Source organism: Heterocephalus glaber, unplaced genomic scaffold, assembly GCF_053883595.1.
Source record: "Heterocephalus glaber isolate CG9 unplaced genomic scaffold, H.glaber_assembly_v1.0 deba00001561, whole genome shotgun sequence".
Lineage (NCBI taxonomy): Eukaryota > Metazoa > Chordata > Mammalia > Rodentia > Bathyergidae > Heterocephalus > Heterocephalus glaber.
The window spans coordinates 5320026-5339632 of record NW_028258349.1 but is presented as its reverse complement, the minus strand read 5'-3'; the positions used below and the strand labels follow the sequence as shown (position 1 = coordinate 5339632).

Genomic DNA, 19607 nt, shown 5'->3' with positions numbered 1-19607 from the left:
AATGTATATTTCATCTTTGATAAGGATGTCTTCTCCACAGTCTAACACACACATCCTTCATTCTATGCAGTCTTTACTGTAGTCACTCTATGCAGACTTGTTAAGCCAGAGATTGACGGGATGTTCGCCCACATACTGTGTAGTGTCTGACAGTTGACATATATGATGATTTGTACAGGGGTAAGCTGTTCAGACAGATAAAAGCTTCCATATTTAAACATTCAGTGTATTAGTAAATGAGCATAAAAAAAAATCATAGGAAATTGCAATCTGAAGGATATTTGAAAATAAAATACAGCCAATAAACATATACATATTACCCTCTGAGCACTCGGGAAGACTTCGCCATTAGCATTAACTCTGCTATCTATGACATTGTTCTCTCCCTTACTCAAAATCAGGATATCTATAACCTCCCCCATTGCTTTCTTTTTTAGATTTTATTAGTACTGTATGTGTTTGCAATACATGAGGTTTACATTCATCTTAGGGAGTAGGTACATGTCCATAACGCATCTTGATTCTTTTTGAATCCCCTTTGCCTCCCCACTCATCTCCCTCCATTTCTACAACCATTTCCCTATTTTCATTATTATTGTTATCATTAATATTTTTAGATGTATCCTTTTGCTTTCTTTAGCACACCAGGGCTTTCTGTTCTTCACAACTGAAACCTGTACGTAATTCAGACTATGGATTAAAAGAGAATGAGCTACCTCAATTTTCAACGTTTCTTGAATCTTTGACTATCTCAAATTAAGCCAGATAATCCATGGAAACCAAGGTGTTAGGGGACATGGAAAGGTGCTGTCCAGAAATAATATTGAAGTCCAGGAAGCAAGTCCAAAAAGAAAGATTGAGAAAAGAGAAGAGTGGTTGTTGTTTGCAATACAGGAGGGAGAAGAGAGCAAAGCTGGAAACCAGGCTAATGGCCCCAGGAGAATTGCTGAAAATCAGGTAAGTGTGCCCTCACCTTTGCTTATTGGCTTGGGGAATCCTATACAGGGATATGCATATTCAAAGTTCAAAATTTCAATACCAACATAGAAAATTCCGGTCCTTGAGAATGGGGAACCCTGTACAGCAGAGCATATAGTGTTTTTGCATACATCGGGCTGTTTCACACCCCTTTTCCTGTGCTTGTGTGTGTCTTGCTCCAGTGCCCTCACATTTCTTCAGATAAAAGTATGCTTTTCTTCCTTCTTCATGCATCAAAACACTTCTTAAAAACTCAGCTAATTTTTTTAAACTCAGCTTGTTGACATAAAATTAACGTACATTGAACTAAATCCATTATAAGCATACACTTGTGCAAATACAGCCATAATCATAATCTAGAGCATTTCTGTCATCTCAGTATGTTTTTTGTGCCTCTTGCCAGTCACTCAAAGCTTCCCAAAACTATGTAACTATTGATCTGCTTTGTTACTATAGATTAGATCTGTCTTTTCTAGGGTTTCCTACAAATGGAAATATACAGCTCTCACTCTTTTGTTTCTAAGATATTTTCCTCACATCATAATATTTTTGAGACTCATGCACATAAATAAAGCTGATAGAAATATTCACATACAATCTTGGGGTAAATATTTGAGTGGAATTTTAAGTAAGAATATATTTAATTTTTTAAGAAACTGTCAAATTATTTCCCCAAGAGTTTTTACTACTTTACATTCCCACTAGCAGTCTGAGGTCCAGCCCTGTTCAACTAATTTTTAGCCTTGTATCAGCCTAGGTAGAGATATGTCATGAGTTTAGTTAGCATTTTTCTGGTGCCTAATGAAGTTGAGTATTTTTCGTATGTTTATTAGTCCTTTATATATTTTCTTTCTTAAACTGTCTTTAAATCATTTTCCTACTTATTAGGAGGGTTGTTTGTCCAATGATTGAGTTGTTATAAAGCCTGACCAAGAAAGAGTCTTTTGTACAATATGTGTGTCATTGATATTTTAGGCTAGTCTGTAATTTTACCTCCTATTTTCCCAAGAATGCCTTTTAAAGAGTAGAAATTTTTTTATTTTGATGAAGTCCATTTTATTAATTTTTTCTTTTATGATTAATGCTGTTTTTTCTCTGTCTGGGAAATCTTTGCCACCCTCAGGCAAAAAAAGAAAAAAGAAAAAAATGAAGAGAATTAGCATCTTAACAATATTGTGCTTTTTTTGCCAAGCATGCTGGCACACTTCTGTAATCCCGGCACTCTGGAGGCTGAGACAGGAAGATCTTCATGAGATCGAGGCCAGACTGGGCTACCTAGTAAGCTCAAGGCCAGCCTGAACTACATGATGAGACCCTGTCTCAAAACAAACAAACAAACAAAAAATTGCAGTTTTTAACCCACAAAAAACGTATAATTCTCCATTTATTAAGTGTACTTTAACATCTCTTAGCAATATTTTGCAGTTTTCAATGTACAGATGTTTTATATCTTTTGTCAAATATCCCTAGATCTTTCAAATTTAATTCTACATGATAATGCTCTGTGAAGTTCGATTTCTAATTGTTGTTGATGTATAAACAATGCGTTTTTGTATATTGATTTTTTTTAATCTTTCAATCTTGCTAACTCCCAGTAGCTTCTTGGTAAATTCCATCAGGATTTTTATATATGTGGACATTTTATCTGTGAATAAAGGCAGTTTTTAACTGTTCTTTTCTACTTTGTATATGTTTAATAATTTTTTTAACCTTGCTGCACTGGTTAAGACTTCAGCACAATGTTGAATTGGAGAGATAAGAATAAACACGTTTGTCTTTTTCCAATCATAGGCAGAATTAATTCATCTTTCACCACTAAATATGATATTGGCTGTAGGCTTTTCTTAGATACCTCAAATATCAAATTAAGAAAGTTCATTTATCATGAATGAATTTTTAATTTTGGCAAATATTTAGATGCATCTGTTGAGACTATCATATTGATTACCTATTTTATTGATATAGTAGAGTGAATTCTATTGATTGATTGATTGACTGCAGTGCTGAAGTTCAAACCCCAGGCTGGGGTACATTCAAGGCAAGCACTCTATTGAGATACATTGGCAGCCCCATTATAATTGAGTGAATTATATTGATGTTTGAATATCATCCAAACCTTGCATTCTGGATTAAATGTAATTAGAACGTGATTCATTCTCTTGTTTACATAATTCTAGATTTGAATGGTTAATACTGTATGTCTTTGCCTATTTTCTGTTACTATTAACACAATACCACAGACTATGCAAGTTATTTTTTAAAAAGAGGTAAATTTTGGCCCATGGTTTGGAAATCCAAGATCAAGGAGCTGCATCTGGGGAATGCTTTCTTGCTGGTGGACTCCCCAGACACTAAGACATCACACAGTAAGAAAAAGGGAGTGTGTGTGTGTGTGTGTGCGCGCGCACATTCACACGCACGCATGTGTTGTTCTCTCTCCCTCTTATAAACTCACCAGTATTCAATCATAGGGACTCACCCACAGTGACTTTATCTAATCTCAGTCACCTCCCAAGAGCCCCATCTCTACACCATAGCCAAATTTCCTCTCATTTAATACTTCACAAGGGGGAGTCAAATTCAACATTAATTTTGAAGGGAACAAACCATAATCAAACCATAGCATTATGTTCGGAATATTAAAATACCTTTTTATTAAAAATATGCTGGTTGAGCCAGGGATTTAGCTCAGTGGTTCCGCTGCCTGCCCCGCCAGTGCAAGGACCTGAGTTCAATCCCCGGTACTAAAAAAAAAAGAAAGAAAATATGCTGGTCTATATTTTCTTATAATATCTTTTCTGGATTTGGCATTGATATAGAGCTTAAAGAAATAGTTTAGAGAGCTAGGATTTGGTATAATAAGATTGGAACATGCCAAAAATATATCCAAAAATATAGGCAGTTAAACAAGAAAGTGTCAAGAAGGGACCATATTTCTCCTAATAATTCTGCTATGAAAAGATATAGAACTACTGACCCAGTAAGGAGCATGCCAGACGCATGAATTGGCCAAGCATGGTACACCACAGTAGGACTATCCTACTAGAAAAAAGGTGGATAGTGTGCCCATCCTGGCTTTCAGACAAGATGGGAGGTTTCTAATGAAAATGAAATAAATTATACAGAAGAAACATAATGTTCAAAATTCTAATGAGGTAAAATCTGATTCTGGAGATGAATACAAGAGTGTCCCAAGGGGAGAGAGAAATGTGAGAGGAGCTTATAACTGGAGCCCAGAGTCAGGATAAGGATTCTCAACAGGGGATGGAGTTGGAGCCTCCATGGGACAGCAGTAGCTTGTGCTCCACAAAGCAGTGATGAAAACACAGAAGAGATTTGAGCTCGGGTGCAAGAGGCAAGAGAATGAAGTACCTCTCGCCTTACCCAACAAGCTGGGTCTGTTGTAAGGGGAGCTGTGATGGTGAATTTCTGTGGCAGCTTGGCTGAGCCATGGTGTCCAGATAGGTGAGAAAACTTTATCTTGGATATTTCTGTGAGGGGTTCTCAGATGATATTAACATTTCCACTGGTGGTTGGCAAATAGAGTAGACTGACCTCCATAACGTGGGTAGGCTTTATCCAGTTAGTGGAAAGCCTGAAGAGAATAAAAGACTGATATGGCTCAAGTGACAGTGAATTCTGCTTCAGACTTCCTCTGGACTTGAACTGCATGTCAGCTCGTCCATAATTTCCAGCTGCTGACCCATCATGCAGATTTTGTTATCATCTCCATAATCACGTAAGCCAATTCCTTGAAATAAACCTCTTTTTATAAAAAGGAACAGCTGTTCTTCCATATCCATAGAGGATTGGTTCCAGGATCCCCATGGATACCAAAATCCACCAATGCTCAAATCCATAGTATTTGCATACAATCTTTGTACATCTTCCCTTATACCTTAAATTATACCTAGATTACTTATAATACCTAATGCAATGTAAGTGCTATGTAAATAGCAGTTGTATTTGTTTAAGGAATAATGATAAGAAACAAAAGTCTTTGCATGTTTTTATAAAAAATATCTTGGTCTGTATTTTCTTTTTTTTCTCAGTATTGCAGATTGGGGGTTGGTTCAATATGTGCATGCAGAATCCAGGGGCTACTCTACATACTCATTCTATTGGTTCTGATTCTCCTAAGGCCTCTAATACAGAAACTAGTGAACATTTTGGGGAGCAATCTTTGCTCCCCTATTTCATGGAAGAAGAAAATGTGGTCCATGAAGAAGAAATTTCTTTCATGTCATTGTAATAGATTGGACAACTGCTTTTGACTGTTTGGCTCTCTTCCTATAAGAGATTTATATGTGCTTTCCCATTGGCAGATGACTCTCTTAAATATCCTTTGGCAGAAATGTATGTCCCTGATCCACTGGTTTTTGATGTGGCTGTGTATTATATCTTGGCTATACAGATATAAATGTCCAAGGGATTTGATACATCCCACCTGACATTTAATTGCAGTTGCATGATTTAGCTTGACGGCTGTTGCAATCAGAATCCCAGAATGAGAGAATAGTAGGAGGAAATTTGACTGAACCTACAGCCTAGACCCATGCCCAGTTTAGGCCAGATGAGCCAGGAAAACTTCAACTGTAGCCCTTTAATGAACCAGGACAATAAATAAAAGTCTGCAGTGTAAACCATGAGCTATCGGCATGGTTTTTTTCCTCACAAAAGCTACACAAATAACACAATAGATTCACAATTGGGCATTAACATCCACTATCACTTTGATTTCATTTTCAAAATAGTTCTGTATACTTATTTATTGGATCCCTGCTATGTACTGTTAGGGGTATACATTTTCTACTCATATTTCCATAAAAGGGAGATATTTTTCTCTCTATCCCTCAGGAAGAAAATTATCAACGAGAAGTGATGATTCAAATAAGACACAGAAGATGAGCCCTAGCAAGGCCAGAATAACTGATAGGAAAATATCAGAGCTAACCCCTGATTATCTGATGAGAGAAGGGGAACGTCTCTTTAGATAAACATTTGAAAAATTTAGGGAAGGACTTTAGGAATCAGGGAAGTTTTAAGGAGACTTGGTCCCTGTTTCCTTTACCCAACCAACCAACTAAAATGCTAATCTCATCCAGAGGAGAATTACAGACACATCTAGAAATAATATTTAATCTAATACCTGGACACTCCATGACTGAGCAAGTTGTCACATAAAAGTAACCATTACAAGGCTACCCTTTTGTCAACCTGGCAACCCATCTCCTTAAACTATATTTAATCTCTATATGAAGGCAATAATGAGGTCCTCGTTCCACCTAACATGATGAAACTATCTGAAAAACAACTGAAAACTCTCTCACTTCTAATCCAGAAGTGGATGAAAAGCCATTGAGTGATATTATTACTCTTCTCTTTTATATGTCATTAATTTAAATACTATGGCATAAAATTAACAGTACTTAAAGATTGACTTAAATAAGTCAATATAGTTTATGTTACAGGATAAAGGAATAAGAGAGGGAGGAAAACATATACTGTATATATATCAAATATTTTATTTTCCTCCATATATGTATACAAATATATATGTATATACACAAATATATTCATGGCAAAATAAGGGAAAATGCTCATAACAGTTGATCACCATTTCTATAACCTGTCAAGTGGTCATAGTTGGTATTTACAATTACTCTCTTTTATTACCCATCTTGTATTCTCTTTGCTTCAGCAAGCACTTCAACTAGTCATGGTTCTTTACCTGGTAAGATAACCCAAACCTTCATTCCTGAAGGGTCTAGCCCTTTAGTGGTCCCACCTAGAGTAAATAGTTGTACTTTTCCATTGACCTTAATGTGTTGTAATTTTATTATACTGAAATTGCTCACATAATTATGGAGGTTGGAAAGCCCCAGGACCTGCTGTCTGCAAGCTGGAAACCCAGAAAGCCAGTGGCATATTCATTTTGAAATGATTTGTACACAACACATCAGAAAACTCCCAGTGGGAAGGAAACCCATAGCAGTAATCAGCTCATTAATTCTTACTTCATTGGATTTTCTCCCTTTCTAACTCACTTTTTGAGTCCCTCACAAGTGTTTCCTGGTTTTAGCACCCAATAAATAATTTGCACCTGAGTCCTTGTCCAGGGGAGTCCAAGCTAAATGTTGTGGCACCCTGAGGCCCAGTCCTTGGATCTCTTCTCTTATTCAACCCCAGTCTCATGGCTTTGAATAGTACACATATGCAGTAATTTTCAGGTTATATCTTCAGGGCCAGAGATCTCCCCTAAAGTTTTAATGAACATCTCTATGAAGGAGTTTAATATATATCAGACTCAACAGGCTCAGACGGAGCTGCTGACAGTTTCTCTCCTCAAAACCTACACCTCTGGAAAACTCACCAGTAAACTCAGCGTGTCTTGGAAGAGACAGAAAGCCCATGTGGCTGAAGGAGCTGTTAGAGGAGAGGTTATAGACATACTTCAGTGACACTGGGGGTTTGGTTTCAGACCACAGCAATAAAACAAATATCACAATAAAGAGAGTCATATGAATTTTCTTGGTTTCCTGGTGCATATAAAAGTTATGTTTATACTACATTGTGACCTGTTAAGCGTACAATGCCATTATGTCTAAAAAACAATGTGCATGCCTTAATAAAAAGATTTTATTGCTAAAAAATGCTAGCAATCACCTGAGCTACTGTAACAACTAAGATATGGAATCAACCTAGGTGACCATCCACAAATGAGTGAATAGAGAAAATATGGTATTCATAGACATTGGAATTTTATTCAGCCATAAAGAAAAATCCTGTAACAAAGTGGATGCAAGTAGAGGACATGAGGTCGAGTGAAATAAGTCAAACATAGAAAGATAAGTATCACGTGTTCTCTGTCATATGTCTCACTGAACAAGTGCACCTAAATGTACAATAGTGATTACTAGAGTTTGGGGAGGACGAGGAGGGCAGGGTGGATAAAGAGAGGTTGAATTTGGTCAGTGCACACTGTATGCATGTGTTAAAGTATCACACTGAGCCCCATTAATAAGTACAATTAATACATGGTAATCAAAAACAAAATAAGATGATTTTTTAAAAAGAAGGGCAAGAGTGGCAGAATTAACTTTGGGCCCACACACTGGAACAGAAAATAAGAAGAAAATTCTCTATCCAGAGGAGAGCTGTACTATACATATGGTTGTATTTGCTGCCAGGTTCTCTTCTATATAATCCTGTTCAAAATATTCTCACTGAGAAGCTGACATACTTGCTTCCCAATGAGCAAAAAAAGCATATCATATAGGCAACTGTTGAGATTGCGTGGTCCAATTTATTAGATAGTGTAAATCCAGCCCTAGTATCAGCTTAACCTCGGAATCTAAAATTGCTGAGATTTATAATTAAATTTCAGTTCTCTCTTCAGTATCATTCTACCTTGCCTCAAGTTTACAGGATGCAAAGTCCCTGCTGACAAAATGAAAATGATACTTTCTGAGTAGCATGAGACACAACAGTAGCTCTCTCTAACTTCTTTCTGCCTCTCTCTTGACCTTTTCTCATTAACAAATGCCTTTTTCTTTGGATAAAGTAAAATACATTTGTAGGATTCCTTTTGTTAAATGCCAACCATGTTGTCAGGTGGCACAGAAGGAGACAACAAAGATATTTTACTAGAATAGAAAAAACATCTTTTTCTAAGTGTCACACAAACATCTAGGGCTAAAGGAAATTGCTGTGATACTGAAAGTGTAGTCTACCTTCCCCAAGAAATAGCAAAGTAGTGTTATTATTTGCTGTGGTCAGCTAAAGTTTGATACCAAGAGTTCTAAAAGACTCTGTTTTCTCAAGTTCCCAAAATTGTCTACCCATATTTCCTTTAAAATGTTCTTTTTGGGGTTTCCTTCCTTTGATGTTGTTTACAGACATAGATATTGTCTTAATAATGCCACACATATCTGGTCCAGGCAGCAGGCCTGAGGATAATAGCCAGATGGGAAGAGGCAATAGAGACCAGAAACAATGCCAAGGGGTCAGCAGTGAGCAAAGCACAATGGAAAGCTCATTTTCTCCAAAAGGATTCAACAGCTCATATCTCCAGGCAACAATGAGGTGGTTCTTGTCCCTGAGATCAAGGTCTAAGCACAGTGTTCAATTTCCTGAGAGGCTGAGAAAGAGTTGGCAGAAGTCTGGGGCCCAGTGTGACCACTAGGATAATTAGGTCTCAGGAGAACAACCAGGGGACAAGCAGGGCCAACAGAGGCCAGATAAAACATCAAGATGGCCAGGATACTATTCTGTAAAAAGAAGAGAAAAATCAGTTAAGGATTGGGGTAGACTTGGAAGGAATTATTTCATTCAAGCTAAATTGACTAAAGGGAGCAGATTAGTGTGCAGAATAGGGGCGAGCTAAGGAGATACACATATCCTTCATGGATGTGAGTCAAATCAAAATCTTGTTCAACATGCTAGCACCTTATTCAACCAGTTCCTGTGTGAGTCACAAACACTACAGCCATTCTTCTGTATCCACAGAAAATTGGACACCAAAAAATGCACAGATGTCCAAATCTCCTATTACAAAGCGACATTGTGTGGTATATAACAAACATCCTCCTATGTACTCTAATACAAGGTAAATTTTATGCAAATAGCAGTTATACTGTATTTCTAAGAGAAAAATGACAAGAGAAAGATCTGTACATATTGAATGAGAATGTGATTGTTTTTTCCCAAATACTTATTTTCAATGAGTAGTTGGTTGAATCCACAGATGCCGAACCCATGTTCTAGCCTCAGAAACTCACAGAAATTGTTAAGGTAAATGGGGAGAATGTTTTCCTATTTCAGTAACAGATGAAAATGCTGAGGTTCAGAGTCATTAAGTGATGATCTAGAATTATAGCTTCAAAGAAGCAGTGGCAGGATTCAAAACCTGGTCTTTCGTCACTAAATTTATCCTTTTCTAGACATTAACTGCTTCCATGTTTTTGGTTAAACATCAGTTTTTACCAGTTGGTTGCTTATTGGTTGGTTGTTTAACCAAAGAGCCCTCCATGAACAGCTCTCACCCTAATTCTACACCTGGGCTTCAGACCTGTGGCTCCCCTGAGTCAGTCACCCAGGAGCCACACTTAGACTTCCGGGCCCCACTTCTTCTCCATTCCCCTGAAGAGGTCTAACTTTTGGAGCTGATATCCTGTTCTCTTTGATAAGACTCCCATGAACATTCTCAAAGTTCTCCCTACCAGAGCCCCACACACGCTGAAAATAAAATCTGGGGAATAATACACTAAGGGTTTGAAGACTGAGTTATCTAAGAACACTAATCCTGAATTGAAAATAAAGACTGGTCATTATAGTTCTGGTATATGATTTGAAGGCAAGCTTTAGAGTTTTGGGAAATGGCTTGTTTTCTCTGATTCTCACTCCCTTTGTGTTTTATATAAGGATGTTGATCAAATAATTATCACAACTCTATTTATTCTTATACTCATTAATTGCATGTCATTTACTATATCCCTATAAATTCCTCCAGAAAACAGAAAGTCCACTACTAGAACGCCTCAGTCCTACACCTGGAAGTACACAGGAAGCAGGGAATGGCCATGGGAGGCTCTGACACTGGTAGAGCTACCCTTATCCCCAGAATCCACTCTCACCAACCTTCTTCCTCCATTGTCCCCCATGCCAGCTCTTGTGAACGCCACCTATGGACTCACCTGAGCAGGTCACAGACACATCTTCCTTGTGGACACAGTCATGATGGCCCCAAAACCTGTGCTTGCACTGGTCAAGAGACTTCTCCTTCCCTGAGCAACGAACATCATCCAGCCAGATGCGGCCAACTCCAGGACCATATCTTTTCTGGGTTTTGGAGGATGAAAAAAGGGGCTTCCCGCAGCCCAGTTGCTTGCATACCACTTGGTCTTCCTGTTCTCCCCAACTGTCATCACAGACGGTGCCCCAGTCGTTCTTGTGCAGCACCTCCAGTCGCCCAGAGCAAAACTTATCTCCTCCTACCAGCCTCAGGTCAAAGGCATCTGCAGGGTGGAGAAGGAAGTTGGAAGTTGGAAAGAGAATGGGAAAGGAGAAAAAAACATACACCCTCACCCAAATCCCAACAGCACAACTGAAACTTTCCACTTGTGCTTCTGTGACTGAAGCATGAACTCTAGGTTTCCATCAGGTTTCAACCTCTGTGGCTCAGGTCTGTTTCCTGGGATCGTTTTACTTTCCCATCTATTTTATAAATCTTTTTGTTTGTTTGTTTGTTTGTTTTTGGTACTGGGGATCAAACTTGGGACCTTGCACTTGGGAGGCAGGCAGTGGAACCACTGAGCTAAATCCCCAGTCCTATAAATCTTTTTTACTAGTTTATATTTGAGGAATTAATGATTACATTTATTATGGGGAGTTGATACATGTAGATAACACATCTTAATTCTTTTTTATCTCCTTTTATGAATGATTTTCTAGTAGCTTTTAAAAACTGAAGAACTCGGGCTGGGGATTTAGCTCAGTGGTTTCGCCGCCTGCTGCGCAAGCGCAAGCACCCGAGTTCGATCCCTGGTACCAAAAAAAAAAAACAAAAAAAACTGAAGAACTCAACAGATGTTTGGAGTAGTGTGCCCTGTCTCTACAGAATTCAGTATAATAGCAGTTAATTTTAATATAGTGCACAAAATTGCTTAAACACTTTCACATGCAAAAACAGTTATTATCATACCCATTTTAAAAATAAGACAACAGACAATCCACACAATTAAATGTTTGGCTGGTTGGCCCATTGGTGCATGAGTAGCTGTCTGTATGTATTCTTTGAATGGGATTCCACTTAATGATCACTTCCATAAATGAGCCTAGTCTCTGGATAAGTAAGCTTCACCTTCCATTACCTTCACATTCTACCCATGCGTCGTCATGATGGGTACAGCTGTTCTTCAACGGCCCAGAATCACAATCCTGAAGCATTGCCTCTTCTCCTAAGCATGTCATCTTGCTCATCCAGATGGATCCTTGACCCTGGGTAGTCTCCTTGCATTGTCTTTGGGCCACCAGGGCCCTCCCGCATCCCAGCTGCCGACATAACACCTTCGCAGCCTGGAGGTTCCAGCCTGTTTTGCAAACAGTGCTCCACTGGCCCTTGTGCTCCACCTCCACTCGGCCCACACAGTGCCCAGGGCCACTGGCCAGCCGCACGCTGTCTGGAACTAGGAAGAAAGGAACCTCCGGGGCCAAAGAAAAAGAGCTCTCTGGGCCTGTAGAGGAAGAACTTTCTGGCTCTGTGGAGAAAGAAAGCCAGAGTGTCTGTTGCTTGCAAGAACAAGGTCTTCTCAGAAAAAGGCATCCCAGGTACACAAGCCTCATTTCTTTGTGTTCAATACAATGTATCCTAGAGAGCTGAGCACTGCCTAATAGATGCGTGTTGAGAGAATAAATGAGTGAATCAATGAAGTGAATGTTTCTCTGTGTCAGGCTGAATTATTATCATTTCTGCAGCATTTTAATTTGTCTAATTATTTTCACATTCATCTCATTGTTGCTCAGTTCTTCATGAGACAGAATTAGAGGCAACATAATCTACACTATATATGCACATAAATCTATCTTTTATGTAAACATAAAAGATCAAAAACTTTTTGGTTCAATGTTGGCATTAACTAACTATTCCAATCCTCAACCTTTCTAAGAAATAAGAATGAGACTTCAGCATCAGGGCAAAAGTAACTGTTTCTCTCATAAATTCTGTGGGAGGAGACTTAGGTTAGCCCCTGTGTCAAATCACAGTCTAATGAAAGAGGAAAAGTACACAGAGTGAGAAATTATTATTAAATTTGGAAAGAAAATATGTGTAGGGAGCTAAAAGAATACAGATCTGTGTATGTACATATCAATCTGTTACTATCTATCAAACTAACCATGAGATTGCACTGCTTTCTTGTCAGCTTCTCCTGCCTACTTGACAAGATGACAGACTCTATAAGAACTGAAACTACCCAAAAAGTACACACTATGCCTGGGAGCTCATTTCTTTCCTCTAACTCCACCTCAGGCACAGGATACATCATTCAACAAATGTTTAGTGGATGTGTATGTTTGGTTTCATGTGTGTAAATGAGAGAGAGGCATGGTCTTATATAGATAAAACTAAAAGAAAAACAGTGGTAGGAGTAATAATTCCAGGGCTCACAACTGAGGAAGTGTGAGCTGTGAGGGATAAAGAGCCAACTAGCCACTGTGTGGAAGCCCATGACAGGGAATGAAGACCAGGCAGCTAGTAGATGGTCCTTGAGCCCCACAGTACTTACTCTCACATGATGCCCCGGCATCCTCTTCATGTGGACAATTAAAAACATCTTCATCTTGTTCACACTGAGCCAGTGTGTCTTCCATCCCACTGCAACGGACATTTTGGATGAGGACACTCTGATCTTTCTCTGCCAAAGGCTTGTATTGAGTACCACTAGGGGATTTCTTGGCTATTCCACAGCCCAGCTCCCGGCACACCACAGCCACATCCTGCAGATCCCAGCCATCATCGCACACGGTGCCCCACTGGCCATTCTGCTCCACCTCCACTCGCCCTTCACAGCGGTGGGGACCTCCCACCAGTCGTACTCTGGGTGCAGACTCTGCAAAGAGATGGGATATCAGCTGGAGACCCAGGAGGAGCCCAGTGGGTGCTCAGAGATGTACTTACTCAATCTTGGATGCCTCCAGACAGACAGAGGATGTGCCAAGGTAAGGAACTAGAAAGGAGAGTTTAAAAGAGAAGGAAGGAGCTTCAGGACTCCATCTCTGAGCTCTGATTCTACCACACACTTAATTATATGCTATTAAGAAATTCCACTTGGGGCTGGAGATTTAGCTCAGTGGTTTTGCAGCCTGCTGCGCAAGCACAAGGACCCGAGTTTGATCCCCGGTTCGAAAAAAAAAGAAATTCCACTTCAAGCCATCTAGATGTTACTGCTGGCTTTTTCAGATTAAGGGAAAGAGATTGATTGATTCAGTAGAATCATTAGACTCTGATGGTCAGAACTAGAAGGACCTGCTAGGCATAGTGGTGCATGCCTCTAATCCCAGCACTTGGGAGGCTGAGGCAAGAAGATCACCACAAATTCGAGGCCAGTGTTTGATACATAGTGAGTTAAAGGCCAGCCTGAGCTACAGAGTGAGACCCTGTCTCAAAAAAAGAAACAAACAAAAATAAAGATTTAGAAGGCTATGTAGAGATAATCATAATCACAACTACCCACTATTTCATAGGTGAGGAAAAAGATCCTCATGGAAATGATGGCCCTGCGGTTGTACTATTTAATAATGGCAGCACCAGGACAAAACATAGGTGTAAAGGTCACATCTAATAATTCACACAGTATCCAGATTGAAGCATCATTTACATAATTTAGGCTAAACAACCTCACTCTCTTCCACCGTCAGTGACCCAACACTACCCATTCTTGTTTCTTCCCACGGCATCCCCTCTTGTCCAACCACCTGGCTCAGAAGAAATGTGAAAAGCACAAAGCAAGGGAAGAGTCAGAGATTCAGAGTCTCAGAGCCGAAAAATTTCACTAGAGCATTCTAGGAGATAACAAAAAGTTACCACAGATCCTACAGATACATTTTGAAGAATCAAAGACTTGGTTCTATTTACTGATTCGAATTCTAGGTGTGGAAAAGACTAACAGAAATTCTCTCTCTCTCCTGCCAAGACATAGAAGTGGGGTGGAGATGGCTATGTAGACCAGCAAAAAGCCCATCAGACAATAAATATTTGTTGAACACCCAATTTGTCTCAGATATTGTGTCATAAACTCAGAGAACAGTGATTGAGCAAACACATGACTTATCCCCTCAAAAAGCTTAAGAGTTTGTAGCTTAAGACAATCTCAGCAAATCTGGAACCTGGCAGCTGTGTGTGTAGCAGAAAGCTGAATTTGCCCCATCTTTTTATAGTGGAACAGCTAGCTGAGAAAGATCTGGTACACCAGGAAAGGCTGCATTTGGACTGGTGGTTTGTGTTTTAATGGGACATGAGCAGCTTAATAGAGGCCATGCTGAGCCACATGGGATGACCCAGATGCCTGCATGGATGGAATGTGACTCCTAACTTACCACTGTTCCCTTGTCTCAGCTCAGCACAAATTTCCCAGAACTTGGAATCAACCCAGGAGCAGTGGTTGACTGAGAAAACTCTAATCTGGCTGACTTTAAACTGCCCTGAGAAGTTTATGTTTGGTTGACTTATTTGTTTTTGTTTCTTTTTCTTCATTTTTTTTGGCACAGGGCAATATAAAGAATGAAGAGGAGAGGAAAATTTTACCACAAAACCTAAGATAAATTTCCATTGTTGCATATTTGAGCTTAAAATTTATATATCTGGATAAAATGTAATTCAAAATAGTCACACAGAAATAACTTTTGGATCATTGGACCTAAGATTAGAGTTCAAGTTGACATTATCGTGTATTCCAGTAAATAATTAATATCAGATCATTCCTGGCTATTATTTCATTTTAGTAAGTAAAATTTTTGCCTTTAATGAAGAAGGCAAGAATGGAGTAGTGACCTGGAAGAGTATATTTTTGTCCCTGTTTCCTCCTCTCTTTGTTTCTCTCTGCTTTCTGGCAACCACAGGAAGAGCAGCCATATCTGCCCTGGAGTTAGCCAATCATGAACTGAAAACATGAGCCAAAATAGACCTCTCCTCCTTTAAGTTGTAGGTATCCAGTTATTTTGCCCTAGTGATGAGAAAGTCAGTAAGACAGGGGTAAAGTGCCTTCTGCACCTGAAACAAATCTCTCTCTCATTTCAATGCTGGCCAAGCTTCTTGGGTCACAGAGAAAAGTGGGAAGAGGTCCCTTGGTAACTTAAACCACAGCTAACTCTTCCAGGTTCTGGAAGTGGAAATTTACCCACATAAGGCTGATTGGGTAGAATGGAAAGTTAGGCCCCAGGGATTTAGCTCAGTGGTTCCGCTGCCTGCCTCACAAGTCCAAGGTCCCGAGTTTGATCCCCAGTACCAAAAAAAAAAAAAGAATGGAAAGTTAGAAAGGGAGGGTTTGGGGACTGTTTTGAACCATAGTCTCTCTCCATGGCCCAGGAAGCTTCCCTCTCCCAATCCTGGAAGTCTTTCCCTTGGCATCCCCCTCCCACATCCCACCAATCCCATATCTTACCTAAGAGGCCAAGTCCAGGGCAAATGGCTAGGGAAAAAAATGGAAGTGAGTCAGGTCATGAAATAAATTTCTGAGGCTTTTTATTCAAAGAACTCAATTCTCTAGAAGGCATTTGTCAACCAGTTAGAGTGGTAAATACAGAGTCTACTGTGACCTTCTTTTCCTGGGATGACGATCCTCAGGGGACCCTGGCCAGGAACCTCGGAGACCAATTCTACTACAGCTAACTAATCTAGCCTGTTCCCTTTACATGCATTAAGGCAAAGGTAGACATGGTTTTCCAATCAATGAGATGATGGGTTGTAACTGCCTGAAGTAGAAGTGTGGTGATTCAGCTTCTTTGCTCACTAGAAAAGAGCACTGGGCTGCTGGAAAGGTGCCCTGGTGGAGACCTAAGGGTACCATCAGGACAGTGCAGAGACTAGAGGACAGTGCCGAGTTTGCCAGTGTTCACTGACACTGCATTTAGATCAGGAACAGCAAAGTCTTTCTTTTGAAAAGCCAGAAAGTAAATATTTCAGGCTTTGTGGGCTTCACAGTCACTGTTGGCAACTACTCAGCTCTGCCCTTTTAACATGAGCCGCCATGTATTTGTGGACAAAGAGACATGGCCACGTTTCAATAAACCTTTATTTATGCATGCAAATTTTAATTTACATTTCATTAAATATTATTTTTCTTCTTACGTTCTCCCCACAATTAAAAAAATGTAGAAGTCATTCTCAGTTTGAGGAATATAGTTTGCTGGCACCTAATTTAGAGGATCAACTCAAAAGCAGATCAGAACAGGTCAGGACTATATTTAGTTTGAAATCCCCAGATTTAAGTGCTAAGCACATCCTAGGAATATTGTTTTTTTGTTCGTTTGTTTGTTTTTTGGTTGTTTGTTTATTTCTATAAGATCTCTGTATGGTTGGACTCCTCTAGACTCTTTCCTAATGCTAAAGACTCCTGAGTCCTGTGACCTTCAGTAGTGCTTGAGGCCTAGGCATTTTCAACTATATCACTCACCCCATCTCTATCTTATAGGATTTTTCTGAAACAGCAAATATCTTTAGACCTCCACCTTGGAACTTGTCAGGCAGATCCAAATATTTCAGTGGTTAATCCTGGAATATTTCCTTCTCTTGGTTTGCAGATAACTTCTCATTAACCCCATGGCCATACTCTTCAATATGTGGCCACCCTCAGAGTCCTTGAGATCTTACCAGCAACTGTCTAAAAGTGATGGTTATATCATCCACACGTGAATCACTGCATAACCTCCCACATAAAACCTGTGTACCTGAGACAGAAAGTGAATGTGCCAGGCTTGGTATGCAGGTGCAAAAGTGAGACAGCCAGTAAGTGACTTGGAGCTGCTCACAGGGTGGACAACTGCAGGTGGCACAGACCAGAAAGACTTCATGAGGGAGCTGGGATTTTGAAGGAACCTGGGAGACTTAGTTGAACATCTGTGAGGGCAGCACTAGCTGTCAGGTGCTATTGGGGATGTAGTGGTGTTTAAAATAGAGCCAACACCCTACAGTGGGAATAAATTGATAGACACATGTGGGCTCTGGTAATGCACTACATCAGTGATGGCAAAGCTTGTAGAGCTTTCAGTGATAAAAATAGCCCACTGCAGCATGTGTGTCATAGGTTCATCACCACTGCTCTAAATCATCAAGGCAATAAAAATGGGTGTGATTGGTTAAGGTATAGGTTTAGCAGACTTTGTTAGATGCCCTGTATTAGTTATCTTATGAAAAGGTTCCTAACAAACTTCTGAAGAACATAATATTATTTTCACTTCATAAATTAGAAAGCAAGATTTCAGAGAAGTATAGTAACCTACAAATTCAGACAGCTAATAAATCAAAGAGCCAGGACTAAAACAGCTCTCTTGGGCTCCAAAATCTGCATATTATCTAGGTTAATTTCTAGACTAACCTATCAAAAGAAACAGAGGAAAATTAGAGAAACATTCTACGGATGACTTTTCAGAGGAAAACAGACAAAATGACCAATGAACGCTGATACTTTTGCAGCTCTATTTCCTTGCCTTACACTACATGTTAATGACCAGCATCTATTTATCTTTTTTTAAGTACTTGGGATTAAACCCAGGGCCTTCACACTGATCTACATCACCAGCCCTTTTCTAATTTCTTTCTATTTTGAAACAAGATGTCACTAAGATGCCCAGGCTGGGCTCAAACTTGCAATCCTTCTGCCTCAGCTTCCCAAAGTGCTGGGATTACAGGCATCCACAACTATACCTAGCTCACTAATCTTCTTATTAATATACATATAGGAGTAATTATTTCAAAGGAGAATGGGGTAAGCTGCCATAAGTTTCTTGGTGCAAATACAGAAAAATAGGAAAAAGCTTACAATCAAAGTATATTATAAATTGGATTGAATAAAGGGACATTTTAGAGCTTAGAAGACTTGCCAGATGTAGAAATGAGGAAGATATCCTTGAAAGATATCTGAATATGAGTAGAGAAAAGATTTTTCTAAAGTTTTCAGAAAACCCTGAAATCTACATCAAGAAGAGCAGAGATACTCACCAAGGATCAAGGTGAGTAGCAGAGACATGATATGGACAGCTGAAGGGGACAGCTGAAACTTAAAGCTGGAAGTGGACCCCGAGCAGAAGTGTTCAGCTTTGGCTACAAGTGGGGTAAGAGGAGGAAGAGAGGCTGGCCCTTGTGTGCAGCAGAAGCATTATCAGATGGGCGGTAACCAATGGACCTAAGAAACAGAACTTATAAAGTTGGACTTTACTGAATTCAGCATGTTTAGAATCTAGAGGAAGGGAACTAGTTGGAACTGGCAGAGAGATCCTGAAAGCAAAACAAAATAAAAGTAAACAGGCCATTCTGATTTGCTTCTGCTGTGAGCTGAGCTCCATCCATCCCTGCTTCACTTCTTCACTATGTAAAGGGAAACAGCTCCCACAGGAATAGGCAAGTCGCCATCTCTTAGAAGACTAGACAAGGCTTAGCCTCCAAGAAGGGACTGTGGAAGAAGTCAGCCAATTTGAATTCCTTTACTTCAGAAAGAGGTGCTTAGAGAATAAGGAAGTCACAGGTCATATCATAAATGTGGAGATACCCTTGAAGACCCATTCTATAGGTCATAGTTCAGGGGCAAGGTATTCATCTCTGCTTATAGAGCTGCTTTATTACCTTCAAGCCAGATTTTCCAGGGCTACACAAAGGCTCAATCATAGGTCTTCTCTTCTTTTGTGTTTGTGCTGCTGTGAGCCCATCGTTCAGAGCTGAGTGGCAATGAGTCCCTGTGATGCTGGATGCCCTTACTGCAGAACTCAAGTGGTCTTCAGGTCCAATGGACAATGGACAGAGATGGAGCAGCAAGACCCTCAGTTATACAGAGACTGCTCTCTTGTATTGAGTAAGGCTGTGTTTCACAAGATTCTCAACTCTAGATTAGCCAAGCACTCAACTTCCTTTGCAATTACAA

General features: G+C 39.7%; 1 protein-coding gene across 1 annotated transcript; it reads right to left on the bottom strand.

The window, feature by feature from the left end:
• Positions 1 to 7720: 7720 nt before the first annotated feature.
• Cd5l (CD5 molecule like) lies at positions 7721 to 18849 on the bottom strand. The gene is made up of 6 exons (XM_004858770.3): positions 18692 to 18849; positions 16137 to 16163; positions 13263 to 13586; positions 11850 to 12236; positions 10674 to 10994; positions 7721 to 9248 (listed from the first exon to the last, which is right to left on the bottom strand). Exons 1-6 carry the CDS (start codon positions 18717 to 18719, stop codon positions 9244 to 9246), a joined length of 1092 nt encoding a protein of 363 aa, XP_004858827.2. The 5' UTR covers positions 18720 to 18849; the 3' UTR covers positions 7721 to 9243.
• Positions 18850 to 19607: the final 758 nt, after the last annotated feature.